The sequence below is a fragment of the Macaca mulatta genome, chromosome 20 (assembly GCF_049350105.2).
Source record: "Macaca mulatta isolate MMU2019108-1 chromosome 20, T2T-MMU8v2.0, whole genome shotgun sequence".
In the NCBI taxonomy this organism is placed as follows: Eukaryota; Metazoa; Chordata; class Mammalia; order Primates; family Cercopithecidae; genus Macaca; species Macaca mulatta.
Window position 1 is genome coordinate 18,842,761 of NC_133425.1, and position 16,959 is coordinate 18,859,719.

Sequence of the window (16,959 nt, forward strand, 5' to 3'; positions counted from 1 at the left end):
AGAGGCCGCGCCGGGCCGAGGGGGAGGGGACACGGAGTGCCCAATCAGCGCCCAGGGATTGCGCGACGCCCCGCCCAGGGCTGTAGGAAGCGGTTCAACGGCCGCTGCAGGGGGCGCGGTCCCTCAGTGGTTCCCCCGCTCTGGCTGCTGCGGTGTCTTTGGGCCGCTCTTTGTCCGGCTCTCGCAGCCGAGGAGTCTCACTGGAAAATGGGCTACTCGGAGAGCGATGCTGCGCCGCCTGAGGTGGAGGGCGGAGACGCCGGCCTGCGACACTTTATCTCTTCCTGGCCCCGAGGCGGCTGGGATCCGTTCCACCTCCGGCCCGGTGCCCTAAGCAGGCGCCTGAGCCGTTTAGCCCCGATTTGCGACCCGTGAGGTTTTGAGGACAAGTGAAAAGAGTTCTTTGTGTGGATTTTGCTGCAGTGTTTCTCTCCTACCCAGTAGGAATAAGGCCTGAGCTTGGGAGGAAAAACCCAGGCCTGGTTTGAGAGCGTGTGAAAATGCACCGCCTTCTAAGGGGCTTTATTATACGTGGATGTTTAACTTACTTAAACTGCAAGCCCCCTCTCCAAAAGGATTCTTTTTTTCTTTGTTTTTTGAGACGAAAGAGTCTCGCTCCGTTGCCCAGGCTGAAGTGCAGTAGCGCGATCTCTGCTCACTGCAACCTTCATCTCCCGGGTTCAAGTGATCCTCGCGTGTCAGCTTCCCGAGTAGCTGGAATTACAGGCGCCCGCCACCACGCCCGGCTAATTTTTGCATTTTAATAGAGAGGGTTTCACGATTTGGGCCAGGCTACTCTGGACCTCCTGACCTCAAGAGATCCGCCCACCTCGGCCTCCCAAAGTGCTGGGATTACAGGCGTGAGCTACTGCGCCCGGTCAAAAGGATAGTTCTTGACACGACCTTTCTTCCATTAGAGGTCATGGTAAGGAAAGATGTAAACCCTCTCACAAGCAACGGAATTCCTAGGCAGTTTAGGAACTGTGTTGAGGCACTTCTACATCTTTTCTATCCAGGATTTCAAATGCAGTAACAAAGTGCTTTGATTTTTTTTGTTTGTTTGTTCTGAGACAGAGCCTCGCTCTGTTGCCCAGGCTGTAGTGCAACAGCCACCGCGACCGGCCGATTTTTCATCTTTTGATACAAACAGAATCATGCCAAATGTCCTAATCAAATGTTTGTTTTAGGTGAATTAACTAGAGTTTTAACTTCCAACCTTTTATCCTTTTATACAGGTTTTAACTCCAATCTCTTACGGTCATCTGTATTCGGCCATTGAATTTAAATTTATTTTTTGATGTTCCTTAAGTAACCACCAGGTTCTTAAATATTCAAGGAAGTCGTAAATGTGAGTGTTTAGCTGCAGACCGCATACTGCCCCGGAGAGCGGGGCGAGGGCAGGCGCATTGTGAATTTCATGGAAGGGTGTCAATTTGCTGTAGGTCTTTCAAGGTGAAGGGGGAGTGAAGTATCTGGATCAGGGAGAAGCACTTGAAAAAGTCTTTGCAAGGAAGGCCGACTGTTCAATAAAGTGCCACTTTGGAATGTTGGGGTAAAGAAGTTGTATAGGCAAGATACAGCCAGATGACAGAGACGCTATTTGGAGAGTTTTTAAAGGTATGGAGTCTGAAGAGCAGGTTCTTCTCCATGTACTTAAAAAACAAAAGACAAAAGGGGAGGCGTGGGAGATCCCTTGAGCCCAGGAGATTGAGCTGCAGTGAGCTATGATTGCACCTACTACACTCAAGCTTGGGCGACAGAGCAAAAAACCTTTAAAAAAAAAAAAAAAGACAAAAAGATCGAGGCAATCAGCAGCCACACAGTGAACATGTTGAGCACTGGGTGTGTGATCTTGCTAGACCCACAGTAATAGCCACTTCCAAAGGAGAGGCTATGGGGTTATTAGGGTTTAAAGTGACATTTCTACTTTTGGGAAATCAGCTTTTGCTGCAGAATGCTTCTCGTTTTCACCCAAGTTTTCCATGCACAACTTAAGACTTGTTAACACCAGCTTGTGAAATGAAGGTAGGTGAAAAAAACAGAAGCAACTCAAGCAGCAGTTTCTCCACTTAGTATTTTTTGTTACTTAACAATGTATTCCCATACCTATTTCTAAATGCACAGCCCTGCTATACGGTCTCTCACTAAATTTCCGATTGGTCGAATTATTAAAAAACACCCACCCTTAACGTAGTTTTCTTTAGAGCTTTTTGTCCTACAGAGACAGGATGTGATCTTTTGAAATGCGCCAGATGACTAAGCAGTTAACACAAATCCTAACATCATCTAGCAGCAACAAATGCAATCTCCAAGATATAAAGCCAAGCTGGACATTTTCTATTTTTTTTCAGAGGTGTCACACTCCAAGGAATGCGCCTATCTGTCAATAATGATCTATGGGAATTTTGTTTTTAAATACTGCCAAAATTAAGCTTTATAAATTGGGCCCTAATACAAAGAATTTACATTGATATCATTGAAGTAAAATTTCTACTGCTTTTCAAAAATACAACAGAAGTTTGAGAGTAAAATAACTACTTTTTTGAGAATTTAGGGGTCTTTTTTGAGGTATTAGTGCTATTCAGAAAAAAAAAGGCTAGGTTTGGCTCGGCTCAGTGGTTGAGGCTTGTAATCCCAGCACTTTGGGAGGCTGAAGTGGGAGGGTAACTTGAGCCCAGGAGTTCAAGATCAGCCTGGGCAACATAGGGAGACCCTGTCGTTTTGTTTTTTCAAGCTACCCAGGTTCCAAAAGGTTCCAAGTTTTCCAAAATCTATTTTGACCAATAAATTCAGAACTTAAATGATGTATCTTTTGAGACTGAACCTTTATTTTCTGAAAAACAGGTATTTCATACAATCTTTGCCATGTTAATGCAAATATGCACAAATTAGGCATGTATTTTTGTTTTCCAAAAGATGCATTATGAACATTTTCAGGAAGCTGGTGTGATTTATTCAACTTTAAAATACAATCACAAAATTATATCCATCAGGAGGCATTACAACCTTTTGTACAGAGAAGCCACTATTTATACATTGTTACTAGGACAAGGAAGATTCAGTTCAACTCAACTTGCTCTTAGAATAAGGGTAAAAAGTAAATTAACAAGTAAGTGAAGTATGATGTTGTTGCCACTGACATTACAGGTGGAAAGATAAGGGAAATTTAAACCAGAAAAATGACACAATAAAGAGCTGAAACTTTGTCAAGAAAAGAAAAAGATATTAGCCTGTTTTCAAAGAAAAACATTCTAAAAGTCGGCAATTCAGAACACAGAATTCTAAGTTTACCATCTTCAAAAATCTACTAAATTGTATGACACTTTACATTAGCGCAGCGAACATCTTTTTCTAAGTCTAGCCAAGTTCCCATAGAAAGCAGAGTACCCTAAGTAGGTCATGTTTTACAACCCTTGAACTTATAAAGCTTTTATCATTGAGTTAGTTTTGCCCTTCTGTAAATAAGGATGGTGATACTGTTAACCAGGTCTAAAAAGCAGGAAGTGCAACAAACCCTTAGGGTTTCATTATACAGTGAATTTTCCCCTCCCCAACGTTTGGAAAAATTTGGGACACTTGCTAGTTCTTCCCTGTGGGAGGAATCTAAGACTACCCAAATATTGAAAACAAAATCTACCTTTAACCCTTGCATCAGTAATTCTACCTCCTTGGCTTATGGGGAGGAAAGTCCTAGTTTTAAATTGCTGGCATTTTACAAGCTCAACAAAATATAAAATTGAACACTGGTTTTCATACTCTACTTTTATGTAAAACAAAGATGCTTAAATGTGCTAATAGTAAAGCATTCACTGATATTTGATGTATCTGAATAGGACTAACAGGCTAATTGTAGGTGCTTTCATATGAAAATAATTGGGAGAAAAGAAGAACCAGCTCCTTTGATTTTAGTACTGCCAAAACAAGTAAGCCCCCAGAGTTAATTACAAAAATGTGGAGGAAAATAGGCCAGGAAGACTTTTCAATTTAAAGTACTGCCTATAATACCCCAGATTAAAAAGGACCTAAGATTGCACATCAAGTCTAATATTTGGCTGTACTTGCATTGCCCTGCTCGGCATTTTTAAAAATGGCTCTTTCCTTAAATTTCACACGTCAGAACAACCACAATTAAAGAAACAAAAAACAATGCAGATAACACCAAACATTGGACAATATTAAGAAAACTACTTACTAAGCTTACAGGCAAGGGTTAAGGGCAGAAGTGATGGAAGTTTTTCTCTGTATTACAAACCCTCACCCTAAACCTGGGGTTTGGGCTCTAAAAAAGTAATGTAGGGAAGCAGATCAAGAGCCTGATTATCAGTTCTCACATGGAAGTCTCAACAGATTTCAAAAGCAACTCACCACAAGTGTCAAACACAAAAGAATCTTAATCATCATCTAGCAAACTACACTAAGAACTCAATGACCAAAAATAATCAATCAACTTCAAGACACACCAAAGCAACAGTAAAAGAGAAATAACTACACAAGCTAAGCCTCCACAGCTCTGTAGAGAAATCAACTAAAAATTAGGCAATTCTAGTAAATTAAAGACAACAAAAAACTTAAGATTGAACTTCAATTTCCAAGGGTACTCTGAAGAGGTTGTTTGTAGGTTATTCTGTACCCCCTGATTCTTAAAGACAGTGGGGAAGAGGGGGGAGGGGACAGAGGAATGGAGGGAAAGGGGGAGGCAGGAGAGAGAGAAAAATAGGAGAGGGTCCCTGGTTTTCCACAGGTATTGGTATTTTGTGTTATCAAAAATGTATGACTTCATAACGACAGCACTCTAACTTTTCTCAGTCTAACTGCTGAGGTCTCTTAAAAAGTTCAAATGGCAAGTCACCTTGTAGAATGACTTAACAGAGGAAGCCAAACGATACAGACCAGGGTCTTGGTCCAGAGTGCAGTAAGGAGCAGGCTTTTGAAGTCATCTATTACATCTGCCTTACAACCAAACCCACTGTGTATGCCACATTATTCTTGGAGGGACCAGTTTAAAACAAAAGTGATAGATAATTTACCAGAGGCACATGCTTTTGAAGTAAAACTGTTTTTTGTTTTTGCTTGAGTAAGGTGCCAGGTACCTCTGAAGCCTGAAAACACAGGCAATAAAATTAACCTGTTTATCTTCTTTACCAAAGAGAGAGCAATTTCTGAATGCTATCTATAGTGCTAAACTAATGTGAACTGATTTTATCACTGCGATAAAAGTTTTTCCTTATGATGACAATAAAGAATGTTGCTGAAAGACTTTAATCTTGAGAGAGCAGAGGTAATGTGATGAATGTAATTTGCTCCCAGAGCCTCTAGAAAATAAAGCAGCATGCAAAATACAATATGGCATTATTATTCCAGCTAGGTTGTTTTGTGAAAATAAGGTTCCAAATGAATGAAGAAAACAAAATTTGATGCGCTAGGTTCCTTAACTTGCTATTGGACACATGGGTATTTCAAAAAATCCACCCTGCCTACAATACTTGCTAAAGTATCAAGAAAGCACTGATACTAAAACACGTTCTTTCATGGGTACTTAAAGATTATCGATTAATGTGGCAATCAGAATACAGAAAAGGCCCAGAGCTATGTGGAATTTTTTCCTTAATACCTCTCAAGTTTGTCTGTGAAGACTGGCAACTAAAAAGTGACCACTGTCCTAATCTCTAAAATGCAGGGAAAATGTACTCAGACAAGATTATTTTTATTTATTTATTTTTGTCACAGAGTCTCATTCTGTCGCCCAGACTGGAGTGCAGTGGCACAATCTTGGCTCACTGCAAGCTCCGCCTCCTGGGTTCACGCCATTCTCCTGCCTCAGCCTCCCAAGTAGCTGGGACTACAGGCGCCCACCACCACGCCTGGCTAATTTTTTTGTATTTTTAGTAGAGACAGGGTTTCACCGTGTTAGCCAGGATGGTTTCAATCTCCTAACCTCGTGATCCTCCCACCTCGGCCTCCCAAAGTGCTGGGATTACAGGCATGAGCCACTGTGCCCAGCCAACAATTAAGATTTTAATTGTGTTCTCTTTTGTGTTGATACTTGATTTTAAGAACCCTATTCTAGTCTGGGTTTTTATTTTGGATCAGCAATTTAGCTTACACAGTCAGTACTGAAATGCAACGCTAAATTTAAGGAAACCTTGATCATGAATTCACTATAATGTATTACTGAATGGCAAGCTATTAAAATTGTGCAAAAAGTAAAGCACTTCACAGACTAATAACTGAACTTAATAAAAGATGTTGGTGGATCTCATTTTCACTGTTTCATGTACATGTCCTAAAATGCCAAGTAAACTAAAGAACTTTTAATTTACCAAGTGTAAATTAAAAGCATCAAATGAAAAAAATGAATTTAAAAAAATTTCAGTCTACCTCCACCAGAACATCACTTTATTGTTAATCTATCATCGACAATGTAAAACTCTAATAGATACTCTATCCTGGTTTTTAAAAAGGTAAAAGATTACACTGGATTAGCTACTTTCTATGAAAGAAACTACAGCTATCACAGAAGAGGGAAAATTTGAATGACCTCCAAAAAAAATGCACACTATAAGCAAAAGGGAGCATACATTAAATCAAATGTCTGTTAGATTCATTACTTTTGAATGCACAGTGACAATTCTGGAAACTGTACATGATAGAATCACAGAAATGACTTAAACAACCAGAATTACATTTTGTGTGTGATCATCAGACCTTTAAACAATCCTTGAATTTTCCATGTTATCAGAAGTTGTTAACAGCATCGTGACGAAAGTATATGAAATATAAGGATTGAAATAAAAGTGAATTTGAAAGATGGCTAATCTACTAGATTAGGTAAAGGGGGAATGGGTAAGTGGTGGGGAGGAGTAGGAAACGATGGGGTGGTTTTTTTCCCTTCATTTCAGAAGTTCTTCCACTGTAGTGTATCTGTTACATAGCTCTCCATTTTCAGTCCATTTCTGAAATTCATATCGCATAGCCTTTAGCCTTTTTGTACTTACTGGTCAATCCAACCAGTACTGTTGCCAAGCAACAAGTGTTACACAAGAATCTGAATGCATCAAATCTTCCTTGGCTGTGATTTCTTCGCGACCCCAGTTTTCTCTGTTTCTGAGCGGGGTTTGTTTTTTTCCTGGATTGTACACACAGGGTCAGGTGGAATGGAGTTCCAAATCACTCTGTGCTCCGCGGCATCCCGATTTCTTTCTGCAGCTAACCTCCTGACACGTTTGCTGCTGTTCTGTGGCAGAAAGACAATCTCCGTGTTCAGGCGGTGAGCTTGCTTTCCTTCACCCTTGACCCTGGGGTTGCAGGCCATGGTGTTGGGCGTATCCCTGAGTGCAGCTGTCCTGCAGGATTCACTTCCTAGTGCACCGAGATTTCCTAGGTTTCCTCAGAGTAAGCCCCCAGTTGCATCACCACCGACTGTGGTGTGGCTTTGGATGCCTGAGGCTGAGTTGATTCTGGTGGATGTCTGACCTCGCTTAACCAGACTCATCTACTGACTTGCCATTCACACCCAGGCTGTCCAACCTTCATACAGCTGAGCCAAGTTATCTAGATTAGTTGCTTCCTTAATGACATAGTCAACCTGTAAAAATAGGCAGGATAGTATGTAAAGTCATTTAAAGCTTTTCAATTGTCTGCTGAATTATAATCAGCAGACAAATTATACCAAAAGTTACGTGCAAAGGATTCCCTATACTTACCCTGCTCCTGTAAGCCCCTGAATTTTCATATAAAATTTAATAACTACCAGAATAAAAAGCACAATAGCCAAGTATACTTTAAAAAGAGAGCTAAGACAGTTACAAAGATATGAAAAGCACACAATCCATTAACCTACCAGAATGTTTATGAAGTAAAAATATCCCTAACTCAGAACATCTTTCATGATTTTTGACAAACTTGACAAAACGGTTTCTTTAAAAAAAAAAAAAAAAAAAAAAAAAAAAAAAAAAAAAAAAAGGGCTGGGCGCGGTGGCTCACGCCTGTAATCCCAGCACTTTGAGAGGCCGAGGAGGGCGGATCACAAGGTCAGGAGATCGAGACCACCCTGGCAAACACAGTGAAACCCCATCTCTATTAAAAATACAAAAAATTAGCCGGGCGTGGTGGCGGGCACCTATAGTCACAGCTACTCGGCAGGCTGAGGCAGGAGAATGGCGTGAACCCGGGAGGTGGAGCTTGCAGTGAGCCGAGATTGCGCCACTGCACTCTAGCCTGGGCGACAGAGCGAGACTCCGTCTCAAAAAAAAAAAAAAAAAAAAAAATCCTTGCCCAAGAAGAGTTTAAGTCTAGGTCCTATACAAGAACGTAACAGTGTTTAAAAGAAAAAAGAAAAAAAATTCCTTGCTGATGTTAAAATTGAATTACAGATGCCAAACCATCAAACAAGATACTCAGTCTCTTAATTTTTATCCCACAGGAAAAAAATGTACATTTATAATGAAGACAACAAGAGGATACCTCTCTTGACCATATGATCTAACTTATCACCACCAAAGATGGCACAAATTGACATATGTCTCTTGATGTAAAATACTGAGAAAGAAACATCACCAATGTTGTATTCCTTCCAAAAAAATCTTGAATGAATTATGAGGAAAATATCAGACAAATATAAACAGAGGCACATTCTGTAAACCAGCTAATCTAGACAAACCAAAAATATCAAGGGAAGGGAAGAGGGAAAGGCTCAGGAACTGTTCTAGATATTAAAGCAGATCAAGAAGTAGGACAAGGATAGACAGTCCCTGACTCACAGTGGGTTCAAATGACCTTTTTTTTTTTTTTTTTTTTTTACTTCACCATGGGTTTATCAGGGTATTAAATGCATTTTAGACTTATGATGGATTTATTGGGATGTCACTCCATCATAAGGGGAGGACCATCTATCTATATGCAAAATGCATGATGATCCTTGACTAGATCCTGAAGGTGGGGGAAAGAGGGGGTTCAGAGAGGAGGAATAAGCAATAAAGAATATTTTGAGATAATTGGAGAAATCTGAATGTGGATTGAATGTTAGATAATAGTATTACATCAATGTTAAGTTTCCTGAGTTGACAATTACATAGTAGTTACAGTATTATAGTATTTTGTTCAAGAGACACATAGTGAAGTTTAGGCATGAAGTGTTAAGATGTCTGCAAAGAACCCTCAAATTGTTCAGAAAAACTGTGTGTGCACACACACACAGAACAATGAAACATGGGAAATTGTTAACTGGTGAGTCTAGGTAAAACGTTTATGGGCCTTCCTACAACTTTTCTGTAGCTTTATTCTCAAATTTATATATTCAATATTAGTAACACTGATGAAAACATTTCAGAGTAATGACTTCAGACAAATGTCCCGATACCCAAAGATGCTTTACAAATACAGGTTGAGTATCCCTTATCCAAAATGCTCGGGACCTGTAGTTTTAGATTTTGGATTCTTTGAGATTTTGGAATATATGCATGCATACAATAAGGAACTTGGGGGTGGGATGCAAGTCTATACACGGAATCCACTTATGCCTTATTATTCACATAGCCTGAAGGTAATTTTACACATTTTCAGTAATTTTGTGCATGAAACAGGTTCTGATTAGATTTGCACTACTGGGATCCATCACAAGGTCAGGCATGGAATTTTCCACTTATGGCATCATGTCAACACTCAAAATGTTTCAGATTGGGAGCATCTGATTTTCTAATTAGGGATGCTCCACTCATACTACACCTGCAACCCAAAGCATCCTTGGCATTGCATTTGAAACCTTCAACAGTTTTCTTTAAATGGAAACTAATTGTAGTCCGGTGGAGGAGGATCAGACTTATATTTGGGTTAAAACAGGGCTAGGGGAAAGGAAAGTGCTCACAAGGAAGGGTCAGAGCAAAATGGTGACTACTGGACAACGCCAGAGCTGTGTTACTCAAAATCTTCTGAATCCTGAAAACACATTTAAGTTCCTTGATGAACCACTAAGGAAATCGATGAGAGGCATCTTTATACACCTCTACTTTTCCAGCAGCATTAAAATGTGTAGCCCAAGTTTAAAACACAGTCACCTGTTCAGCAACTGACATCCTCCTATTCGGATCAACATCTCGGCCCTCTAACTTGGCTTTCACTCTCTTCCACACACTCACTGCATAGGAGTTTCTCTCTTGCACCGCTATGAAGCAACAAAAACATACGTAAGTCAAACCGTCATTTTATATAAAAATTTAAGGCATCTTTATTCTAACTAATTACCTTTCCCAGTTTTAGGGTCTCTGACTGCCTTTTTAGGACTACAAGCAACACTCTTGCCAGTTCCTGGAACGGTGCTTGGTGGAGTATCAGCTGATGTGGCAAGATTTTTCTGGATCAGCTTCCTAGCATTCTGTGACATGACATCAGGCTGAGTCTTCTGGCCAGTGTTACTCCGGACTGCTACAGAGAAAAAGTTGGTGGCTCAATTTACATGTAAACAAAACACGGAGGGGGCAGGGTGGAGCAAGCATGGGATAGGTGGTAGTGTATTTTAATACCCCAAATTAAATAATCAACTATAAATCCTTATCCTTTGACATAGCAATTGTCTTCCTAAAAATATAGCCTAAAACCAGTCAGACATTCAGGTATGAATTTGTACAATTACGTTTACTAGGTTTGGGGCATCAAAAACCATAAATATCAGCTGGGCATGGTGGCTCACGCCTGTAATCCCAGCACTTTGGGAGGCCGAGGTGGGCGGATCAGTTGAGTTCAGAAGTTTGAGACCAGCCTACCCAACATGGCAAAATCCTGTCTCTATAAAAATACAAAAATTAGCGGGGCATGGTGGCAGGTTCCTGTAATTCTAGCTACTTGGGAGGCTGAGGCAGGAGAATCTCCTGAACCCAGAAGGCGGAAGTTGCAGCGAGCTGAGATTGCGCCACTGCACTCCAACCTGGGCGACAGAGTGAGACTCATCTCAAAACAAAAACAAAAAACAAACAAAAAACAATAAAAATAAATAAAATAAAAATAAATTGGCCATTAAGTCATTTTTTAAAAGATTATTTAATGACTGAAAAATTATTAACTGGAAAAAGGCAACAACAATTGCACTTGCATAATCATCCCAATGTGTTCGTGTAGGTGTGCATATGCACAGTGAAGTAAATCAACAAATGCAGAGTGGTTTTTGCCTCTATTTGGAATGAAACTACAAATTTTTCAGTTGTATTAAGTATTTTCCTAAGTTTCTCTAACAGATACATATTTTAAAATCATAAAAAAATTTTTAGCCAAGTAGCAGGCACCTGTAATCCAAGCTATTCAGGAAGCTGAGGCAGGAGAATCGCTTAAAACTGGGGGGTGGACGTTGCAGAGAGCCACAATTGTGCCACTGCACTCCAGCCTGGGCCACAGTGAGTTTTGAGACTCCGTCTTTTTTAAAAAAAAAAAAAATTTTTTTTTTAAAGAAAACTACTCAAATGCAAAGCATTTTTAGTGTCTCACAAGTTGTTTCATTTTTTTGAGACAGAGTCTTGTTCTGTCACCCAGGCTGGAGTATAGTGACGTGATCTAGGCTCACTGCAACCTCTGCTTCCCAGGTTCAAACAATTCTCCTGTCTCAGCCTCCTGAGTAGCTGGGACTGCAAGCATCTGGCACCACACCCAGCTAATTTTTTTTGTATTTTTAGCAGAGACAAGGTTTCATCATGTTGGTCAGGTTGGTCTTGAACACCTGATCTTAGGTGATCCACCTGCCTCAGCCTCCCAAAGTGCTGGGATAAGAGGTGTGAGCCACCTCGCCCAGCCTTTTTTTTTTTTAATAGCTGTTTGTTTATTTATTTTTAAAGAGACAGGGTCTTGAACTCCTGGCCTTAGGCAATCCTCCCACCTTGGCCTTCAAGTAGCTGGGGGGATTATAGGTGTGAGCCATCATGCCTGGCTCACATGAGTATTTTTAAGGATAAGCTACAATCTGTTCAGTTTAAGATTACAGAATGACAGGCCTTAAGTGTTTAATATTAGACAGCTATGTATAATTAAACATCTTAGCATCTATGTGTAACATTATTAAGAGATCAAGACTCAGGACTCTTCTCCTACCTGCAGCAAAGGATGGCTGATAAGTAGCAGATGACGTTGGACTCGAACATTCATTTGTTGCATCGGTGACTAAGGGTGATGCAAAACTCACTAAATTATTATAGATACTGAAATACAAAATAAAATGGCTTATTTATGAAATGTTTTACCTGATAACTACTTATAAAAATATGAGCAAAACTGAAAAATTAAATCAAGAGATAAACTTACTATACCATTAGTTTTGTACTTATGTTTTATAAATTTTGACCAGAAGGCATTCTTACCTCTGACTTTGTGTTTTCAGTTCTTTCAAGGTGGGAGTGATTTCCTGGAGCATTTCAACATGTTCTTGACTTCGAACCTGACCCATAGCCTGGACTAATGTAAACAGAACTGTTTGAATGTTGTCTTGCCATGATTTATATTCACCCAAAAACTGCCTAACACTGTTCTCATAGGGAACATCTTCACCATCCGCCAGAGCAGCTTCTTCATCCTAGAATTGATAATGATTAAGAAAAATAGTTTTAGTATCAGTAATTACTCTCAAGACAGTCATCTAGTGATTAAGAAGTAGCAAGTGTTTCAAATATGAGTGTGTTTAAACTGCTTTTTTTTTTTTTTTTTTTTTTTTTTTTTTTGAGACGGAGTCTTGCTCTGTCACCCAGGCTGGAGTGCAGTGGCCGGATCTCGGCTCACTGCAAGCTCCTCCTCTCAGGTTCACGCCATTCTCCTGCCTCAGCCTCCCAAGTAGCTGGGACTACAGGCACCCGCCACTTCGCCCGGCTAGTTTTTTGTATTTTTTAGTAGAGACGGGGTTTCACGGTGTTAGCCAGGATGGTCTCGATCTCCTGACCTCGTGATCCGCCCGTCTCAGCCTCCCAAAGTGCTGGGATTACAGGCTTGAGCCACCGCGCCCGGCCTTAAACTGCTTATTATAGTTCAACTCCATTTTTATAGGAACTTCGTTTCCACCATCAAATAAAAATTCAAAGTAAAAGTAAATTCTAAAATTAAATTATTTACTGTTTGTAATAATGAAGTAATAGCCTTTTCTGGAGGCTTAGTTTTCTTACTAACTAGACTATGTACAACACTGGAGGGAAGAGACAACATTTCATTCATTTTGGAGGCGAACTGTATGGGTTTGTTGGTATAGCTAAGAAAAAGGCTGGATATCTGAATTCTCAAACTACGTTCATATCTTGGTTTTATTACAAGTTATATCACAATAAAGGAATCTATTTAAGCCTTAGTTTCTCTCTGTATGAAATTCCAACTACTACTACTAGTTTTAAAAAAATAGTTGATGAAAACACAAGTTAACTCAGTTACAAATAAATTGGAAGATGCGATGAGATAAATTGTTATTTACAAAATGTCACTGCCTTTCCTATAAATAAAACTAGTAAATTTTATAAAAGAGGGACAGGAAATGTGTGTTCATGGTATTAGTCTTACCTTAGCCATAGCTTTCAAGAGATGTTTGACATCTCCAAGCTGTCGGTTATGACCAGTGAGCACAGTCTTTATATTATCAACCAGATTCTGAATTGTTTCACAGACCGTTTCTATCTGCTGCTCTTTCTCTGTCTGAATTGCCCTCTGAGTAGACATATCCTGGGTCAACTGTTTGTGTGCTGACAAAAGCCATTCAGAGCTGCCAATAGGATGTTCAAGACCAGTGTCCTAAATAGAACAAGCATTTGTTTGACTTCGAGTATCAGCTGAAATAATGAGTCCTTTCTTCATTATCATCATCAAAAGATATTAGTAACTCAAGCTGACACAAAGAGAACCTCCATTGCTATGTCATGAATTAATTACCTACAAGTTACTTAACAATAATCTCAATAATCTCAAAAAAGATAGATGAAGATTTTTACTTTCCCTGCATAATCACACAGGTTATAAATGCTTAAAGTTTAAGACCTGAGAAATACATTTGGAACCACAAAGATGACTGGCAATCCAGGTCCCTAAATTCTAAATAACTCTTCGAGATGAAATGTGAACTTCCTAACATACAACTTTAAGCTTTCTGACCAAATATAAATGTCAAATTTGCCAACTTACTATTTCTGGCCTTCACTAACCTTTCAAGCATTCATCTTCCATAAGCCCTCTTTCTCCCGCTCTATGTTTTCAGTGCATCAGAATCATTTGCTATATACCGTCTTTCTCCTCCATTCTAAACTTTCATAGTATTTTGGTTGTAGCTCTGAGGAGCCTTTACACTTTCTCATTTTTCATATTTTTAAATATATAATATGTTTCTGGGAAGGGGGGCGGCTAAGAAAATAATTTAATCATCACTGTCCCCCCCGCCCCCATAACAACCTCTTACATACAGTATATTCTCAACAAATGTAATCTGAATGTATATATTAAATTGATTTTGATAGTATAACGCTAGCCTTAATTTAATCAAGTTTCCTTCCACCAAGACTCACCACTCTCTGTAATAAACGAAGCTCTAACTCAGACACTGAACTGTTAAACTGTGATGCAAATGAACACATCTGCTGACATCGCTTGATTAGTTCAAATAACGCCGCATCCAGGTTTAAGGCTTCTGCAGTTCTTGTTCGTAAACTTTCAAAATGAATGATATTGCTGCAGAGAAAAGTGACCTGTGAAGACAGAAATGGAACCACAAGAGGAGATGGGGGGAAGGTGGGAAAGGGAGGTGGCAATTAATAACACGAAAAAATACTACTTTCTCATTTTGAGAATTCAGGACCAGAATTAGTGCTGAAAATGTTTGGGAAATAGACCAAAACCTTATAAAGGCTGTAAATAAACGTACATTTATATTTATACTGTTAGGTCTGAGATGGCCAAAAGCACTGACGAACAATTAGGTAAATGTATCTTCTACATTACTTACTGTTTTTACACAGAATATTTACTTCACAATAAAGCTGTTATCATATTTAGCTGCAATTTGTGTTACATCCACAATTCAGAAGACACTTCTGTCAGAATGTTCCCCTTCTGCTTCTATTCTTGCCTAACTTATCTGGCAATATTAAGCTCATCTTAAAGGTATGATTAATATTGTGGTGGTTAGTTTTTTTTGTTTGTTTTTTGTTTTCTTTGAGACAGGGTCTCCCCTGTTGCCCAGGCTGAAGTACAGTGGCTTAACTATGGCTCACTGTAGCCTTAGACTCCTGGGCTCAAGCAATCCTCCCGCCTTAGTCTCCCAGGTAGCTAGTCTTCCAGCTGGGACTAGAGGTGCGTGCCACCATGCCTAGCCAAAAAAAAAAAAAAAAAAAATTTATTGGCCAGGTGTGGTGGCTCACACCCATAATCCCAGCACTTTGGGAGGCCGAGGCCAGCGGATCACCTGAGGTCAGGAGTTCGAGACCAACCTGGCCAACATGGTGAAACCCCGTCTCCACTAAAAATACAAAAAAATTAGCTGGGCGTGGTGGCAGGTGCCTGTAATCCCAGCTACTTGGGAAGCTGAGGCAAGAGAATTGCTTGAACTCTGGAGGCAGAGGTTGCAGTGGGCCAAGATCACACCACTGCACTACAGCCTGGGCAACAAGAGCAAAACTGCGTCTCAAAAAAAAAAAAAAAAAAAAAAAAATTTTTTTTGTAGAGACAGTATCTTACTATGTTGCCCAGGCTGGTTTCGAACTCCTAGCTTCAAGCCATCCGCCTGCCTCAGACTTCTGAGTAGCTAGAGCTAAAGGGACATACCACGCCCAGCTATGATACATTCTTAAATAGTTCTTAATAGGTATATACTGAAAAATTTATAGACAAAATTATGTACTATTTGGGATTTCTATTAAATACGGATGGAAAGGAGGATTAGGGAGTATGGGTGAAATAAGATAGGACTTAAGTTGAGCATTATTAAGCATTGGTGACAGGTATGAAATATGAGTATCATGTATTACTCCAATTTTGTACTTAGTCGAAAATGTCCGTAACAGTTTTTTTGGTTGTCCTCCCCCTGCCCAATCCACAGCCTCTTGACAGGGAACAAGACTTTTTTTTTTTTTTTTTTTTTTTTGGAGACAGAGTCTTGCTCTGTCACCCAGGCTGGAATTCAGTGGCACAATCTTGGATCACTGCAACCTCTGGCTCCCAGGTTCAAGCAATTCTCCTGCCTCCGCCTCCTGAGTAGCTGGGACTACAGGCACCTGCCACGACGCCCAGCTAATTTTTTTGTATTTTCAGTAGAGATGGGGTTTCCCCATACTGGTCAGGCTGGTCTTGAACTCCTGACCTTGTGATCCGCCCACCTCAATCTCCCAAAGTGCTGGGATTACAGGTGTAAGCCACGGTGCCTGGCCGACAGGGCACAAGGTCTTAAGACGTTTTTATTGTCATGTGGAAAAAATAATATTCAAAGTACCTTTCCAAATCTTTGAATTGCTTCAGTTGTATAAAAGAGAACCAGAGAATCTTAAACAAATATGAATTTAAAACCTCTTTATTTTTCAACAGAGGCTGAATTTATTTAATTAACATTTAAATGGGAGGCAGTAAAGGCCCAGGGAAATAACCGGCTGTAGGTTCAACTTAAGGCATGCCCTGAAAGGCCCATCAGTCCCTCCTCCTGGTGCTGTGAACCAAAATGTGGGCTCTCAAGCTCCCCTGATAACCCCACATATAATTTCCGGCTACTCATCTAATCCTGTAAGTGAATACAAAGATAGTGCATGTAAGTCACAATACCTGACTTGCTCTTTGGCTCTCTTTAAGGACAAGATTTCTTCTTTCAGCTATCGTTGCTTCAAAATCTTGTAGTACAGGGGCCAATGCAGGGTTGGCACCACCTGCCCACTTGAGTCGCTGTTCAATACTTGCTTCAAGTGCTGCTAGCTTCTCCTATAAAAGCCAGCAGAATCTTGGTGAATGTATATGACATTCTCTACTTCCTATCTGTGG

The 16,959-nt window shown here is 40.0% G+C and overlaps 1 protein-coding gene and 1 long non-coding RNA gene across 5 annotated transcripts in view; one reads left to right on the top strand and one right to left on the bottom strand.

Moving 5' to 3' along the window:
- The first annotated feature begins 71 nt into the window (after window positions 1-71).
- Window positions 72-8,665, top strand: LOC144338077 (uncharacterized). The gene is made up of 2 exons (XR_013411848.1): window positions 72-755; window positions 7,998-8,665. It is a non-coding gene; the product is annotated as an uncharacterized LOC144338077 (long non-coding RNA).
- The window catches only part of SMG1 (SMG1 nonsense mediated mRNA decay associated PI3K related kinase), a 111,566-nt gene continuing 97,413 nt past the window's right edge, over window positions 2,807-16,959 (bottom strand). For 3 of the 4 annotated variants that reach the window (XM_015125715.3, XM_077986350.1, XM_077986351.1), the window contains 8 exons: window positions 16,747-16,899; window positions 14,505-14,684; window positions 13,513-13,740; window positions 12,336-12,547; window positions 12,070-12,176; window positions 10,240-10,419; window positions 10,053-10,159; window positions 2,807-7,585 (listed from right to left, as the gene is read on the bottom strand). In XM_015125715.3, the coding sequence (XP_014981201.1) occupies window positions 7,508-7,585; window positions 10,053-10,159; window positions 10,240-10,419; window positions 12,070-12,176; window positions 12,336-12,547; window positions 13,513-13,740; window positions 14,505-14,684; window positions 16,747-16,899 (1,245 nt within the window). In that variant the 3' untranslated portion in view covers window positions 2,807-7,507. The remainder of the gene's footprint in view (window positions 7,586-10,052; window positions 10,160-10,239; window positions 10,420-12,069; window positions 12,177-12,335; window positions 12,548-13,512; window positions 13,741-14,504; window positions 14,685-16,746; window positions 16,900-16,959) is intronic. The other variant, XM_077986349.1, reaches the window with a different exon arrangement.